Here is a 15481-nt window from a genome sequence, read left to right as displayed (position 1 = left end):
CAGACACACGCCTCTGCTGGGATCATGACAAGGAGGGTTTAGATATTTGTCTGCTTCCCTTCATCCTGAAAATGATCTAAAAACTTTTTTTGAGGAATGAAAATTTGGAAATTAAAGTAGGTATTTGCAGGAATTGCTGCTTGTTGTATGGCAACTATATTGATTTTTATTTTGTTTACCCTCTTTAAAGTCAATATTTTACAATATATGTTTAATGTTTTCTCAAATTCTGATAGCGTCGAGTTTTAATTTATAATATGTCTTCATCAACAACTCCAATGCAGAGAAGCCTGTTCTTGATCTGCTGTTTTATCATCACAGCTGCAATATAATACTCGTTCACTTATATCATGGATCCTCCACACGGTGCTGTACCGGCGCCTTTTTTTATTGTGGCCTTTAATGCAATAAAATACTTAGGCTGACAGAATGACTAACGTGTGAATTGATTGTTCAGTTTAATGACATCTACCGGTCATAACGAGTCACTACACAAACATGGTCTTTAGAGACGTTATATCATATGATTAATACTATAAATAGTAATGTTTAATTATTCTAACGTTGTATATACATTTCACGGAGCCCAAGTTAAATTTGTACAGATCTTTTTTTTTAAATTAAAGTCTTCAAAATAAAATGAAAATCTTTTTCTTTTTTTCCTGTCTGGTGGTAAACAGAAAGAAGACAACTGTGGTCCATTACTGCCACCACATGGATGTGTTTTTCATGTAATGAAGCAGTGCATTGTGGGTTATATAGAGCTCTGAAGGGGACATCGACATTCTCTCAATCCCTCAGTCCTCAAGCAGGGTTTTTTTTCACGGTATTCTCAAGATTAGTTTGAACCCCTCAGACACATCTTGGTACATCATCTGTCAAAAGTTTTAACTTCTGTATCAATGTGTGGACCTAACATCATGATTTGAGGCGAACCACTTCAATTCTTTGTCAAATATTAGGTCTTATTAAACAGCCATAACACATAGTTAAATAACATCAATGTCATTTTATTTATATTAGACTTGAACGGTTGACTGTGGTATTGTTGAATGCGAACTACATAATTAACTCCTGAAAGTTGAAACACAAAGTAAAAAACAAAAAAACTCTTATTACAGTCTTCAAACATGTAAAAGTTAAGTGTGAGGATGATTTATGTGACAAGAACTTTGTTGATTGACCACCCCATTCCCTTCCCTCAGTCTGTTGGTTGCTTCAGCATCAGTTCAAAAACAGTTCAATTACACTTGACAAAACCGTTGAGGTTTTCCAGGAACTTGATGTATTCCTGATGTTCTACTGCTGTGCTCAGCTCCATCAGCTCATCTACAAATGTGTTGTCCACTCCTCGGTCGGCCAGGAAGTCCATCAGATGGTCATACAGCGCCTGAAAATGTTCTGTGTATTAAATGCTGAGTTTCTCAGGGATTTTAAGTAATTTCTTACCCAGTCTAGAGAATCTGTGTTTAGAGTGTAGCTTGTTTCTTTCCAATGAGTTTCTCCTTCAGGCTGGAAGCTGACCTCCCGAATAGCAAAGATGTCACTCTCTTCTTCTTCTCCTTCACCATGAGAAATCTGAAACAAGCAATTTATTTGAAGTTAGATCTTTTAAATACACTTAAAATTGCAAACTTATAAATCTGTCAATTATGTGAAAGCATCATGTGAATAAAGTGAAAAAATGTCATCCATTAAAATAAACAGACAAAATATTCAGGAAGCGAAAAGACTTGTATAAATTCATATTAAACATCAAGAAAGTTGAAAAACAGACTTCTTTTATAACTTAAGTGTGAAATCTAGGCGTTAGCTTGGATAACCCCCTTGATTTGTTTGAATAATTATCACATAACAAATAAAACCCACTTACAGCCATATTAACTGTTAAAAACACTTCAAGACAGGGCAAAAAACGCAAGAGTTAAAAGTAATGGTAAGTAAGGTGATATTACCTCATCTGCAGGAAAATGGCAGTCAAAGACCAGGGAATGCTTTGCAGCTGGTTTGTTTACTTCAACCACAAAGTTGGGAGCTGATACAAGTTCAGGCTGAAGAGAATGACATGCATTAAATTGACAATTGAACAATTTAAGGGTATGTATTATGACACTTACTTCTTCCTCCTCCCCGGGCTTCTGTTGGTCGTCTTCTTCATCAAAATTAGGAGGGATACTGTTATTTACATTAAATGTGACGGTAATTCTGAGGGAAAAAACAAACATTATTGATGCAGTATTTATAAAAACATCACTGTGTTTCTTTATATACATACGTTTCACCACCAACAGCTTTGGTAAGTTTTGTTTCTGTGCCATTCATCTCCACCTGCCAACCTCCTGACGTCTTTGGGAGACTTTTGTTTTTCTGGAGCTTCTTTTCTTCTTTAATTTCATCGGACAGAAACTCACTAAAAGCTTTATCTCCTGTTATCGAAAATGAAAAGTTTGTGAATACAAACACAGTTACCCCAAAACATAAACATGGCGATCCAATCACGTAATGTAGTACTAGTGGTGAAACAAGTTTACCTTCTGTGTGAAGTCCTCCACAGCCACATGACATCGTCGGTTTTAACACTTTGGAACTAAACAGTTTGGGTCTGTATCCCGATGAAGCTCCGCTGGAACTCATCATCCAGAGAGAGCGGGTGAAAGGCCTGGTTGTCGCCAAGCAAGGTGGACGAAGAGTAGGATAACTCTGCGGAAGAGTCCTCGCATTAGAAGTGGCTGCAGAGAAGCGCACAGCGGCTCCCATCGCACGTGTAACCAACTTTAACATATTGACAAAAAACGAACGGCCAGAGAGGTTAAATACTGTAGCGAGCCACTCCTGTACTTCTTGCTGCTGTTGCGTGAGGATCGGGAAGCCGCACACGTGTGGAAGGACGCATTGACCTACAGTAACTATGACCCCTAACCCGGAAATAAACTTAAAAATAACGCTTAAAACACAAGCATTTTTGTCAAGACATTTTTCATTCAATCAGAAATGCTTCTTAAGGAATTATTATACGTATTTAATAAAATTACAATCTCTAAATAAAAATAATTAAACTCGTTTTAGGGCTTTGTTTTGCCCACAGCGCCTCTAGTGGCACCTCGTCAAAGCGAGCAGTCAGGATGTCCGCCATTAGAGGACTAGTGGAAGGTTAACAAGGATAAATGCGAACAAATATCCTGTTGCTCAAAAAAAACGATTTAACAAGTAAGAAAGCATAATATTAAAGCATTCAATAATGTGTAGGAAAGCATCATAAGGTTCTAAACAAGTTAATTATTGCAAATGAATAATGCATATTCTATATGCATATGTTATTAAAGCAAGATAATTAAAACAATCTATATACAAATCAGCTGGCCACAATTTGTAATTTCGCAAATCTGTTATAAACTAAACAAGGGTGTTAACATTGATAGTGAAGTATGATCAAAACAGATTCGTTGGATCCTTTGGGTATAGAGACAGAGTCCGGTCCGTGAGGTCAGACAAAAAGGTTTATTAAGAAGTTACACAGGATGTATAACAACGAGAGGTGTACAGAGCTCTGAGTTACGAGTGTGAAAACACGCGCATATATTCTTACAAGGCCGTTATCTACTGTTGTGAAAACATGCGCATATATTCTTACAAGGCCGTTGTCTACTGTTGCACACAAGTCCTTATAAGGTAACATTCAGTTGGTGTTATGTCTGACTCATGGGGTGAAAGTTACAGACAGAAGTTATTGACACGTTTCCTGAGTGTTCGGGCTTGACCTTTATTGAATAGAACACTCAGCACGTGTCACCCGAACAAATACAGGTGATAAGGTTATGCAAACAGATTGACAGAAATATAATGAGGCTTCAATAGTAAAACTGAATGATAACACGATTGATTGTTTTCACAATTCGTCTATACTACTGGTCCATTTTTATTTTTTACTTCCTGCAAACAAAGCAAGTATATAAAAGTTATAATCAACAGGGCAAATGATGTGTTGATTTAAGTTTCTGCTACATTGATCTTTGGCCTATCAGTTTTATCTTGATCTTTAAAATATATACTTTATTGAATATTGTTTTGATTGTTTAAGCGCTTTGTGACCCTGGTCTGGAAAAGCGCTATACAAATAAAAATTACTTACTTTTACTACTATATTTTACTCTTCAATATGTGTCTGTTTGTACAAAACTTTTAAATTGAAATATTCAGGTTAGAAAATGTGCTTAAGCCACGCCCACTTAAAACTGGATATGTAATCCTGTTTACCCCAACCACATCCATTCTGCTGTTATTGGTTAAGCATTGAGGTTGGTCACTGCGCTTCATTAAACGTGGAAGTCTACACTTCAAACTGAATTATTTTGCAAACAAATTAAGCTTTTCTTTGTTTACAAAACAAGTCACCTACTCTCTGGCAAACTCTCGTTCTCCTAGATTTTAGACAGGGAAGAACTTATGTAGTAATAACTTAAAAACATTGTCATGATGAGGGACTTGTTGAATCTTGGAGAGGGAAACTTTAACGTGAAACATGTGAGTAAGTCAGGAAAGTTGGGTTTTGACATTAATTGCCATATTAATGTCAAAATGCCACTACCTCGGTGTGTGGCTTGACAGTAAACTGGACTGGTCCTGCAACACAGACCATGTGTATAAGAAAGTTCAGAGCAGACTGATTCGATCATTTAACATCTGCAGGAAGCTCCTCTGCATGTTCTACCAGTCTGTAGTGGCCAGTGTCCTGTTCTATGCTGTGGTGTGTTGGGGTGGAAATGTGTCCAAGAGGAGTGTCAACAGGTTTGACAGATTGATCAGAAAGGCTGGCTCTGTGGTTGGCATGAAGCTGGACTCACTGGTGACAGTTGCTGAGAGGAGATCTCTGAACAAACTACTGTCCATCATGGCTGATGACAGTCATCCTCTGAACACTGTCATCAGTGAACAGAGAAGCAGAATGAGTGCATGAATGCTCCTTCCCAGGTGCAAAACAAAGACTCATTCATTCCTCAGGCTATTAAATTGTACAATTCTGAGCTCGGGGGCAGGAGTGGAGTAAAAGTATCATGATGTTCTATGTTAATCTTTGTATCCTTTGTCTTTGTTATTTTTCTTTGATCTATGTTCTTTATCTTTATCTTTAGAATTGTATCATCTTGTTCTTTCTCTTTATTTCTCTTTGTTGTTGTTCTTATTTTATTTTGTTTATTTTTTATGAAAAATTGCTGTATTTGCTGTGGATAATTTGGAAAAAAAACAATTTCCCGAAGAAGACCTCCTGAGGTATCAATAAAGTTCTACCTAACCTAATATTATACATATCACTTCTGCTTCCGGTGAGCCTTTGATCGGCTTCTTTGAAAAGTGGGCTCCTGCTATTATTGCAAAAAAAAGTTGTTTTAACGGCTACTTGTCCTGATATTATAACCCCAAGTTCTTATTCAGTACTGTAGCCAGGCTGACACGGAGCCATCAGTCCACTGAGCAGTCTATCCCTCCTCATCTCAGTAGCAATGACTTTATGAACTTTTTTAATGAAAAAATTGTAACTATTAGAGGAAAGATTCAAGACCTCCTAGATTCGTCTAATACAACCAGTGCAGCCTCACCGGTCACAGACACTATGACTGATACATACTTTGACTCCTTTCTACCAGTGAGTCCTCGACAGCTGTCCCAGGTTGTTTCCTCCTCAAAGTCCACAACATGTCTTCTCGATCCTATTCCCACATGGCTACTTAAAGAACTGTTCCCCTTACTTAGCACTTTCATACTTGACATTATTAACCTGTCAATAACATCCGGCTATGTGCCTCAGATTTTTAAAGTTGCAGTAATTAAACCTCTGCTTAAAAAACACACTCTTGATCCAGAGGTCCTCACTAACTATAGGCCTATCTCTAATCTTGTCTTCATTTCAAAACTTCTGGAGAAAGTGGTCACGAGTCAGCTCTGTGATTATCTCCAGGACAATGATCAATTTGAGGTGTTTCAGTCTGGTTTTAGGGAACACCACAGCACAGAGACCGCCCTGGTAAAAGTAAGTAACGACCTACTGATGGCCTCTGATCAGGGCCATGTTTCAGTTCTTGTTCTTCTAGATCTCAGTGCTGCATTTGACACTGTCGACCACCAAATCCTTCTACAGAGGCTAGAAAACCATTTAGGCATTCGTGGAACTGCTCTTAACTGGTTTAAATCTTACCTGTCGGATAGAACGCACTATGTACATGTCAACCACCTCTCATCGACACACACTAAGGTCAGCTATGGTGTCCCACAAGGTTCTGTTCTTGGTCCAATACTATTCACAATCTATATGCTCCCACTAGGGGACTTGATTAGAAGACACTCTATACATTTTCACTGTTATTCAAGATTCAAAGTGTTTATTGTCATATACATCGAGAAACACGTTTCCCTATGCAATGAAATTCTTTCTTTGCCGTCCCTCCACAAATATCGGCGTAACAAAAAAATAAAAATAAATATAAATATACATAGCAAAAAGTCAAGATGAAATAACAATAAAAAAAAAAAAAATAAAAAAAGATAATAATAATATAAGAAAGGGAGGGGAACTGTACATGAGATGGATTTAAAGTGACAACAGTGCAGTGTTCAGCTGTTCATGATTCTTATTGCAGTGGGGTAGAAAGAGTTTCTCAGGCGTGTGGTCCTGCATTTTGCACTCCTGTACCTGCGTCCCGAGGGCAGGAGTGTAAACAGTCCATGTTGTGGGTGGGAACTGTCCTTGATGATGGTGGCAGCTCTCCTGTGGACTCTGTGGTGGTAGATGCTGTGCAGAGAGGGCAGTGGAGACCTGGTGATCCTCTCCGCTGTCTTAACCACTCTCTGCAGACGTTTGCGGTCCATCGCCGTAGAGCTGCCGTACCACGCAGTGATGCAGTTGGTCAGGCTGCTCTCCACGACACAGCTGTAGAAGTTTCTGAGGATCTTTGTCGACATGCCAAACTTCCTCAGCCTCCTCAGAAAGTACAGCCGTTGCTGTGCCTTCTTGACCAGCTGTGTTGTGTTGGTGGCCCACGTTAAGTCCTCAGTGATGTGGACCCCGAGGTACTTAAAGCTGCTCACCCGCTCCACTTCAAGATCCCGGATAAACAGTGGTTGGTGAGGTCTCCTCTCCTTCCTCATGTCCACTATCATCTCCTTTGTCTTGTCTGTGTTGAGGGTGAGGTTGTTGTCCTCACACCAGGAAACCAGACTGTCCACCTCTGTCCTGTAGGCCGCTTCGTTCGCCGCGGTGATGCATCCTATCACTGCGGTGTCGTCAGCAAACTTTAGGACGGTGTTGTCTTTGTGGGAGGCGACACAGTCATGTGTGAACAGGGTGTAGAGGATGGGGCTGAGGACACATCCTTGTGGAGTGCCAACGTTTGTGATGATGCTGGTTGATGTTCTCTTGCCAATCCTGACAGTCTGGGGTCTGCCAGTCAGGAAGTCAAGGAGCCAGTCGCAGAGGGTAGGGTGGATGCCAAGTGTGGACATCTTGTGGGTCAGTTTGTAAGGGATCACTGTGTTGAAGGCGGAGCTGTAGTCCACAAAGAGTATCCTGATATAGGACTCTTTGTTTTCCAGGTGGGAAAGGGAATGGTGGAGGACAGCTGAGATGGCGTCGGTGGTGGACCTGTTGGGTCGATAAGCATACTGCAGGGGGTCCAGTGAGTCTGGGATGCTGCTCTGAATGTGAGCCAGCACCACTCTCTCGAAACACTTCATGATGATTGGAGTGAGCGCTACTGGTCTGTAGTCATTCAGGCAGGTGGGTGGGCTCTTCTTAGGGAGGGGGACGATTGTTGTAGTTTTGAAGCAGGTGGGAACGGTGCTCTGGCTTAGGGAGAGGTTGAATATGGAGGTGAAGACATCAGCCAGCTCGTTGGCACATGCTTTGAGTGCACGGCCAGGGATGTTGTCTGGTCCTGCTGCCTTGTGGGGGTTGATTTTCTTCAGTTCTTTGTGTACCTGTCCTGAAGAGACTTTTGGTGGTGGTGAGGGGGGTACGGCAGTCCAGGTGTGTGTGTTTGTTCCGGTGTTGTTGATTGTGGCCTCAAAGCGTGTGTAGAAAGCGTTGAGGTCGTCTGGCAGGTTGTCCGTAGAACTGATGATGCTGGTGCTGGTCTTGTAGTCTGTGATGTGCTGCAAGCCCCTCCACATCCGCCCAGAGTCAACAGTGGAGTAGAAGCTGTCCAACTTCTCTCGATACTGTCTCTTTGCTGTTGTGATGGCATGTCTCAGTTGGTACTTGGCAGTTTTGTACTCAGCTTCGTTGCCAGATTTAAAAGCAGTGGAGCGAGCACGCAGCATGCTTCGTACCTGAGTGTTCACCCAGGGCTTCTGGTTGGGGAATGTCCTGACATGTATGGTGGGGACGATGTTGTCAACACACGTGCTGATGTACCCGGTCACATACTCAGCGTAGTCCTGTACGCTGACAGAGGAGTCTTCCAGAGTGGCTGCAGCTTTAAAAACATCCCAGTCTGTCGTAGCAAAACAGTCTTGCAGGATGTTTTCGGTTTCTGGGTTCCAGAGTTTGATGTCTTTTATGGCTGGGTTTGATTGTTTTAGTCTTTGTCTGTAGGCAGGGTACATAAACAATGATATGTGGTCAGAGTGTCCAAAGTGGGGGCGGGGTGCAGCCCTGTATCCACCACGAATGTTGCTGTAAACATGGTCCAGAGTGTTCTTTTCACGGGTGGGAATATTCACATGCTGGTGGTATTTGGGGAATACAGTCCGTAAGTTGCACTGATTAAAGTCTCCAGCAGTGATGAAGACAGCGTCGGGATGAGCCGTCTCCAGCGCGCTGATGACGTCATGGAGTGTGCCGAGTGCAGCGTCAGAGTTTGCCCGTGGGGGGATGTAAACAGCGGACAAAAACACAGCAGTAAACTCCCGCGGTAGATAGTAGGGTCGGCATTTCAGTAATAAAAACTCCACGTCAGGTGAACAGTGCTTATAAACAGTCTGTATGTCTCCACACCACGCGTTGTTAATGTAAACACACACACCCCCTCCTTTTGATTTACCCGAGGCTGCAGACCGGTCTCCGCGATACACGGAGTGGGTAGTCAGTTATGCTGATGACACCCAACTTTACCTGTCCATGAAGCCAGATGAAAGAATTCAGCTAACACAATTACAGTCCTGTATCACAGATATCAAGTCATGGATGACCAAAAACTTCCTCCTACTGAACTCGGAAAAGACTGAGGTTTTACTAGTTGGTCCGCAACATCTCAGACAATTATTAACTAATGATCTAGCTTTACAAAATGGACTTGCTCCTGCTACTAGCACCACTGTAAAGAATCTGGGTGTATGCTTTGACGAGGACTTAACTCACACATAAAACAAATCTCACGGACTGCTTACTTCCACCTTCGTAACATTTCAAAAATTAGGCATTTCCTTCCTTTAGATGCTGCTGAGAAGCTCATCCATGCTTTTGTTACCTCCAGGCTGGACTATTGTAACTCTCTTCTGTCAGGCTGTTCTAAAAAGTCTCTCAGAACTCTTCAGCTCATTCAGAACTCTGCAGCTCGTGTCCTGACTAAGACTAAGAGGCGCGAACACATTTCCCCTGTACTGTCTTCCCTACATTGGCTTCCTGTAGAATTTAGAATACAATTTAAAATCCTTCTCCTAACCTATAAAGCCGTACATGGTCTAGCACCAACATACATTAAAGATTTAATCCAAACTTACCAACCCTCAAGGACCTTACGATCCCTAAACTCTGATCTACTAGTTATACCACAAATCTCTAAATGTAGATTCGGAGCCAGGGCCTTCAGTTTTCAAGCCCCTCTACTGTGGAACAAACTACCGGCTTCAGTCCGGAGGGCAGACACCCTCTCTATGTTTAAAAATTATCTTAAAACCTTACTTTTCGATAAAGCCTATAATTAACTTGACTGTTTATCTCTAGCTGTCATAACTAACAAAACTGTTTATCTTAGCTGCTATAGGCTGAGAATGCTGGAGGAGTTTTAGTTTTAGTTTTAGACACGGAGCTCTGTATATCCTTCTTTTCTCGCCGGGGCCGTTCTGGCTTGGCTGGTTCGGGTGTGGGGGTCCGGCGGGTGGCGGGTTGCGATCCCGCGTCCCTAGGGGCTCATATCCTCATATTATCATCCCATTCATATGGGCCAGTAGGGCCCTATTCTACCTACTATATTGTCTCGAGCGGGTTTCGATCCAGCGTCCCTGTGGGCAAAAATAAAAAGTTTAGGGTTTAGCTCAGTGGATAGCGCATCGGCCATGGTTGTCGTTTTGCCCCTAGGGACGGGGGATCGCAACCCGCTCGAGACAATATACAGTATAACATTGGGTCAACCAGATGAATAGCTGATAACAGCCTACTCTACATGCTAGTAGGTACAATAGAGCCCTACTGGCCCATAAGAATGGGATGATAATATGAGGATATGCGCCCATTCAATGGTATGACAGAAATCAAATCGGGTGCTGTTTCCTCCTCCGCTTCTCATCAACACAGACTCTGTGGAATATCCGATGATCTCTCGGGTACCGGGTGATTTCCACAGGAGTTCGAGAAGGAGATCTGGGGTTCAGGTCTCGATGAGACACGCAGTTGTGATCGCTTGTGGAAAACTCCGACGCCATCGGACGTCATTGATGTTTGATCAACATTCCTCTCATTGAAGAGTGTGACGCCACGTCAGCGCTGCTGTCTGCCCGGACCTCAACGAGTGGTGGTCTGATCTTTTCATTTACTCTTTTTAATTCAGCTTTTACAACATAGTTGAACGTGAGTGACTGCTGTAACCCACCTGACCGCTGACTGCTGTTCTCTTCAAAGGATCCCGCTCTGACTCAGACTCGGCTGTGACGTCATCAGTGCTGAGCGTGGGTCTTCTGAATATTCGCTCCATTACAAATACGTCCTTTTCTCTGAATGATCTCTTAACAACTGAAAAGAGGATTTATTGTGTCTGTCTGAGACTTGGCAGAGAGGAAGAGTTTATTCATCTAAACAAATTCTGTCCAGTAGGGAGCGCTGTCCTAGGGAAGCCACGCTTCTCTGGTCGTGGGGGAGGTTTGGCTGTTGTTTATAGAGAGAGTTGTTGTTGCAAAGTGATTCAGACACGAGAATTCACAAGCCCTTTCTATTGTGTGTCAATCTACCTACCTGGTCCTGTGGCAGTGTTCTTGAAAGACTTTAGTGACTTCTTATATTCCATTATTCAAATGGAATCTCTTCTTATTCTTGTAGACTTTAATCTTCATGTTGATGACATCACATCTTGCTCTGCCAAAGAACTTTTAACTTTAACAGAAGCCTTTAATTTTAAGCACAAACATGTTTATGAATCCACTCATTAAAAAGGCAAAATTTAAGACTAAGTTTTTACTCTAGGCCTGGACATTTCTAATGTATCTGTACATGTTGTCAATCTGAGTGATCATTCTCTTGTATGATTTAACCTGGACTTCATCCCTGAACGTAAGCCCTTGAAAGTTAGGTCTCAGAGGCGTGTTATCTCAACCTATACTGCAGACAGCATTTCTGCTATGTTTGACCCTTTCCTTCAATGACTGTCTGAACGTGGACAATTTGATACACTGTTTCACTACTCATTGTGTTGAAATACTGGATCAAGTGGCACCTAATAAATGGAGCTTGACAATTCAGAAAAAATGGTGCCCTTGGACAAATCAAGATCTCCTGAGTCTGAAGAGACTTTTTGAAAAGACTGAACGTCTCTGGAAGTCCACTAAACTTGAGGTGCACAGACTTCACCTCAGGGATCTGATGTCTTCATACAATGAGATGATGGAAACTGACAGATATGATTACATCAGGAAACTGGTAGCAGCAAATAAGAAAACCCCCAAAGTGACGTTTGACACGATAAATTCTCTCGTGTCTCCTGCTACTCAAACACGCCTGTTTTCTGTGAAGCTGACAGTAATGCATTTTTGAGATTTTTTACTGACAAAATTACATTGATCAAAGAGAAAATCTCTCCCCCTTTGTGTGGAACCGTTGATGTCACTGACCATGTATCCTCCTCGTGTTTTTCCTTCAGTGCTGTATCTCCTGGCGATATTTCGGCCCTTGTGAGCAAGAAGAAACCCTCCTCTTGCTCGTCCGCCGTCCTTCCTAGGCTCTTTATCAAAGTTTTTTTTTATGTAATTGGCCCTTGGGTTACCAATATGGAGCCTTTAATTAAAAAGCCAGGCTTAGACCCGACTGACCTCAGTCATTTCAGGCCTATTTCTAAGCTTCCATTCTTGTCCAAGATCTTGGAGAAGGTGGTGTCGGAGCAGCTGTCTTTGTTCCTGGATCAGAGCGACATCAATGAGAAGTTTCAGGCTGGCTTCCGCAAACATCACTCTCTCTCTGTGTTTGATTGATCTACTGACTCCTTCAAGAAACATCTGAAGACATTTTTATACGTGAAGGCTTTTCCTTGAGTTTCTTAGACTCCTGTGTTTGTGTTATGTCCCTTAATCTTTTAAAGTGTATATATATATATATATTTATTTATTTATTTATTGGGTATTGTTTTGATTTTTTAAGTGCTTTATGATCTTGGTCTGGATAAGTGTCTACAAACATAAATGACTTACTTTGTGACCCTGGTCTAGAAAAGCGCTCGTTAAATATAAATGACTTACTTACTTATTAATAACGACCCGTTATACACCTACATCGCCAGCAGAGGCCAGTGTGTCATCGCTGTGGAAACGATAATTCGGGGAAGAAGAAAAAGCCCAAACCTCACCAAGTGTAGATATGATTTTTATCAATTATTTAATAGTCAGTTGTATTTAAAAAAGTAAATATACGTCTTATGTACAACACATTTTCTGATGGAATAACAGGTGAGCATTGTTGTAAACAAAAGTTGTTTCACATTTTTTTCTTCTGTCGATAAGTGAAAGTTCAGGCACAATTTTAAATTCACACCTAAATACACATTTTTAATTTAAAAATAACAATGCTGATCGTGTGTAAAATGAGGGGTAGTATCGTTATAAAAAGTTTTACAATATGTAAGTATTTTAACGTTTGGTCCTCCTCTCAATGACCAGACGATTGTCCTGCACAGTTCGCTTCTTTTATTTTAAAATCCTCAACAAACGGGTTATGTTTTATGCCACAACCTACGCCGCTCGTTCTCAACACACAAGTTGCAAGCAAACTTCCTCAAACACCAACCTACGCATGTGCACTAAGGGCAGCCTGGATCCAGCGAGGGACTAGGACTCTCAACAGTCTGGAGGTCCGAGTTGCTCTGGGTAACTACTGGTTCACTCTGGGGCCCCCATCCACCGCAGCAGGTAGTGCCACTGAACGTTCCCCCTGAAAGGAGGGCTGCAACTGTCCCCTGTATGGAGCCAGTCTGTCTCTGTGTAGGACCACCTTCCTGCCTTTAGGGGGTAACTGCACTCGATAAACCACCTCCCCCACCCTCTAAGACTCTGCAAGGACTAACACAGTGACTGTCCAACTTGCACTGACCCTTCTTTCTTCTGGAACTGAAGACCCATACCAGCTCGTCAGAACAGAAATGTCTCCATTTAGTAGTCAGGTCATAGTTTCTCTTTTGGCATATTCCCGCATTCTCCAATTGGTTCCTTGCAAACTAATGAGCTATCTCCATACGGTCCTGTAGTTTCCTGGCGTAGTCAGGACCGGGTACTGCAACTGGTGTTTCTGGTGGTACCCCGAATGCCAGTTCTGCTGGTGTCCTCAGTTCTCGACCCAGCATCAGCAGTGCCGGTGTGCAAGCTGTGGAATCCTGTACAGCTGAACGGTAGGCTAAGAGGACGAGAGGTAAGTGCACATCCCAGTCACGCTGATGCTCAGCAGTAAGAATGGCCAGCTGCTGAGCTATAGTCCTGTTGAACCTTTCCACAAGGCCATCACTCTGGGGGTGTAGCGGCGTAGTACGAGTTTTTTGTACCCCCAGACGTTCGCACATGGCAGCAAATACCAGAGACTCGAAATTTCTGCCCTGATCACTGTGCAAGTTGGCCGCAGTCCCAAACCGGCTAAAAATGCTTTCTACTAAGGCGTCCGCTACTGTCTCTGCCTCCTGGTCTGGGATGGCGTATGCCTCCGGCCAATTGGTGAAATAGTCCATCGCTGCTAGGACATAGCGGTTGCCTCGTTCTGAGCGGGGAAAGGGGCCTATGATGTCTACAGCTACCCTTACCATTTGTGCACCTGCGGGTTGTTGCTGGAGCTGTGCATGTGACCTGTCTAGGGGTCCTTTGTGTGAGGAGCAGGCATCACAGCTACGGCAGAAGTCCTATGATTTTGGAACTACCACTTGCCACCTTTCCTCCCCCCAAGAGGGGTCCTTCCATGCCCGCTGTAAAACCCCATCTTTCAGCCGCAACGAATCAGACTTAGTCCACAGTCCTTTGGCAGTAGAGAGCCCAGATATGTCATCCCACGACAGCTTCTGACTGACCATGCACCACTGAAGCACTGGCTGTAAATCTGGGTTTTCTTCCTGCCTTGTTCTCAAGTGCTTTAACAACTTGCAGGATCCTGCATGAGAACTGTCCAGTGCTCTCTGCCTGTGTAAGCTCCCTCTCTTTCACCTCTCGCTTATCACAGTAGCGACAGCCTTCTGAGGCACATGGTTGACGGGACAGTCCATCTGCATTTGAGTGTTGTGTACCTGCCCTGTGTGCTACCGTAAAGTCAAAGGTCTGCAGCTCCTCCAACCAACGAGCAACCTGTCCCTCGGGCTCCCTGAACGACATCAACCACTGCAGAACAGCATGATCAGTCCGAACAACAAATGGTGCTCCAAAGAGGTCATATTTGAAGTGTTTTACAGCCATTACAGGCGCTCACTTTTGTTGAGTATCAGTCTGAAGTACACAAATACTTTGTAGGCGTGGGTTCGAATCCCACTTTTGACACCAATGTAACGTTTGGTCCTCTTCTCAATGACCAGACGATTGTCTTGCACAGTTCGCGTCTTTTATTTGCAATTCTCAAGAAACGGGTTACTGTTTTAGGCCACAACCGACGCCGCTCGTTCTCAACACACCAGTTGCAAGCAAACTTCCTCAAACACCAACCTGCGCATGCGCACACACAAAACTTCTTAAAGTGCAACATAACTAAACACAACAAGTCAAGATTGATCCCAACAGTTTCTCGACCCAGAGTTAACAACTGTCTCTAAAGCGAGGAGGCAGCTGACAAGTAAAGATTATTACACTATTTTTACATCAGTCTATAAGTGTGAGTCTGGTAAATGTACTGACTTGCTTGCTGAATATTGCTGATGAACCTCTAAAACAGGTAATAAAAAAGATAAACCCATTTTTGGTTGTTTATCACAAATCTTTTATGAAAGGCCACTAGCCTTTTATAACTGGCTGTAAAAGTAGTAAATCACCAGAAGATGCTGATGTTTGCTTAAAATGTGCGATCATTGAGTCAACCATTTCTTTCAATAGCTGCATTAGTAGTAAGTGC

At 42.6% G+C, this 15481-nt stretch overlaps 2 protein-coding genes across 2 annotated transcripts in view; one reads left to right on the top strand and one right to left on the bottom strand.

The window, feature by feature from the left end:
- Window positions 1-989: 989 nt before the first annotated feature.
- c1qbp (complement C1q binding protein) lies at window positions 990-2886 on the bottom strand. The gene is made up of 6 exons (XM_087807226.1): window positions 2532-2886; window positions 2276-2426; window positions 2118-2205; window positions 1956-2051; window positions 1450-1578; window positions 990-1390 (listed from the first exon to the last, which is right to left on the bottom strand). The coding sequence occupies exons 1-6, from the start codon at window positions 2779-2781 to the stop codon at window positions 1241-1243; spliced, it is 864 nt and encodes a 287-aa protein (XP_087663352.1). The 5' UTR covers window positions 2782-2886; the 3' UTR covers window positions 990-1240.
- A 9847-nt stretch (window positions 2887-12733) lies between these two features.
- Window positions 12734-15481, top strand: part of LOC148066743 (cell adhesion molecule DSCAM-like) — an 86721-nt gene continuing 83973 nt past the window's right edge. The window contains exon 1 of the mRNA XM_087808190.1: window positions 12734-12747. The gene's annotated coding sequence lies outside the window, so the exon portion shown is untranslated. The remainder of the gene's footprint in view (window positions 12748-15481) is intronic.

This window comes from Callionymus lyra, chromosome 14 (genome assembly GCF_982586985.1).
Source record: "Callionymus lyra chromosome 14, fCalLyr1.hap1.1, whole genome shotgun sequence".
NCBI lineage: Eukaryota > Metazoa > Chordata > Actinopteri > Syngnathiformes > Callionymidae > Callionymus > Callionymus lyra.
Note: the sequence above shows the minus strand (reverse complement) of the source record. Positions and strands in the feature narration are given on the sequence as shown.

Coding starts and splice junctions, on each gene's coding strand:
- c1qbp (XM_087807226.1), bottom strand. CDS start 2,781: ATGTTAAAGTTGGTTACACGTGCGATGGGAGCCGCTGTGCGCTTCTCT. Junction 2,206..2,275: donor AAAGCTGTTGGTGGTGAAAC/GTATGTATATAA, acceptor TTTTTCCCTCAG/AATTACCGTCACATTTAATG. Junction 2,052..2,117: donor AGCCCGGGGAGGAGGAAGAA/GTAAGTGTCATA, acceptor CATTCTCTTCAG/CCTGAACTTGTATCAGCTCC.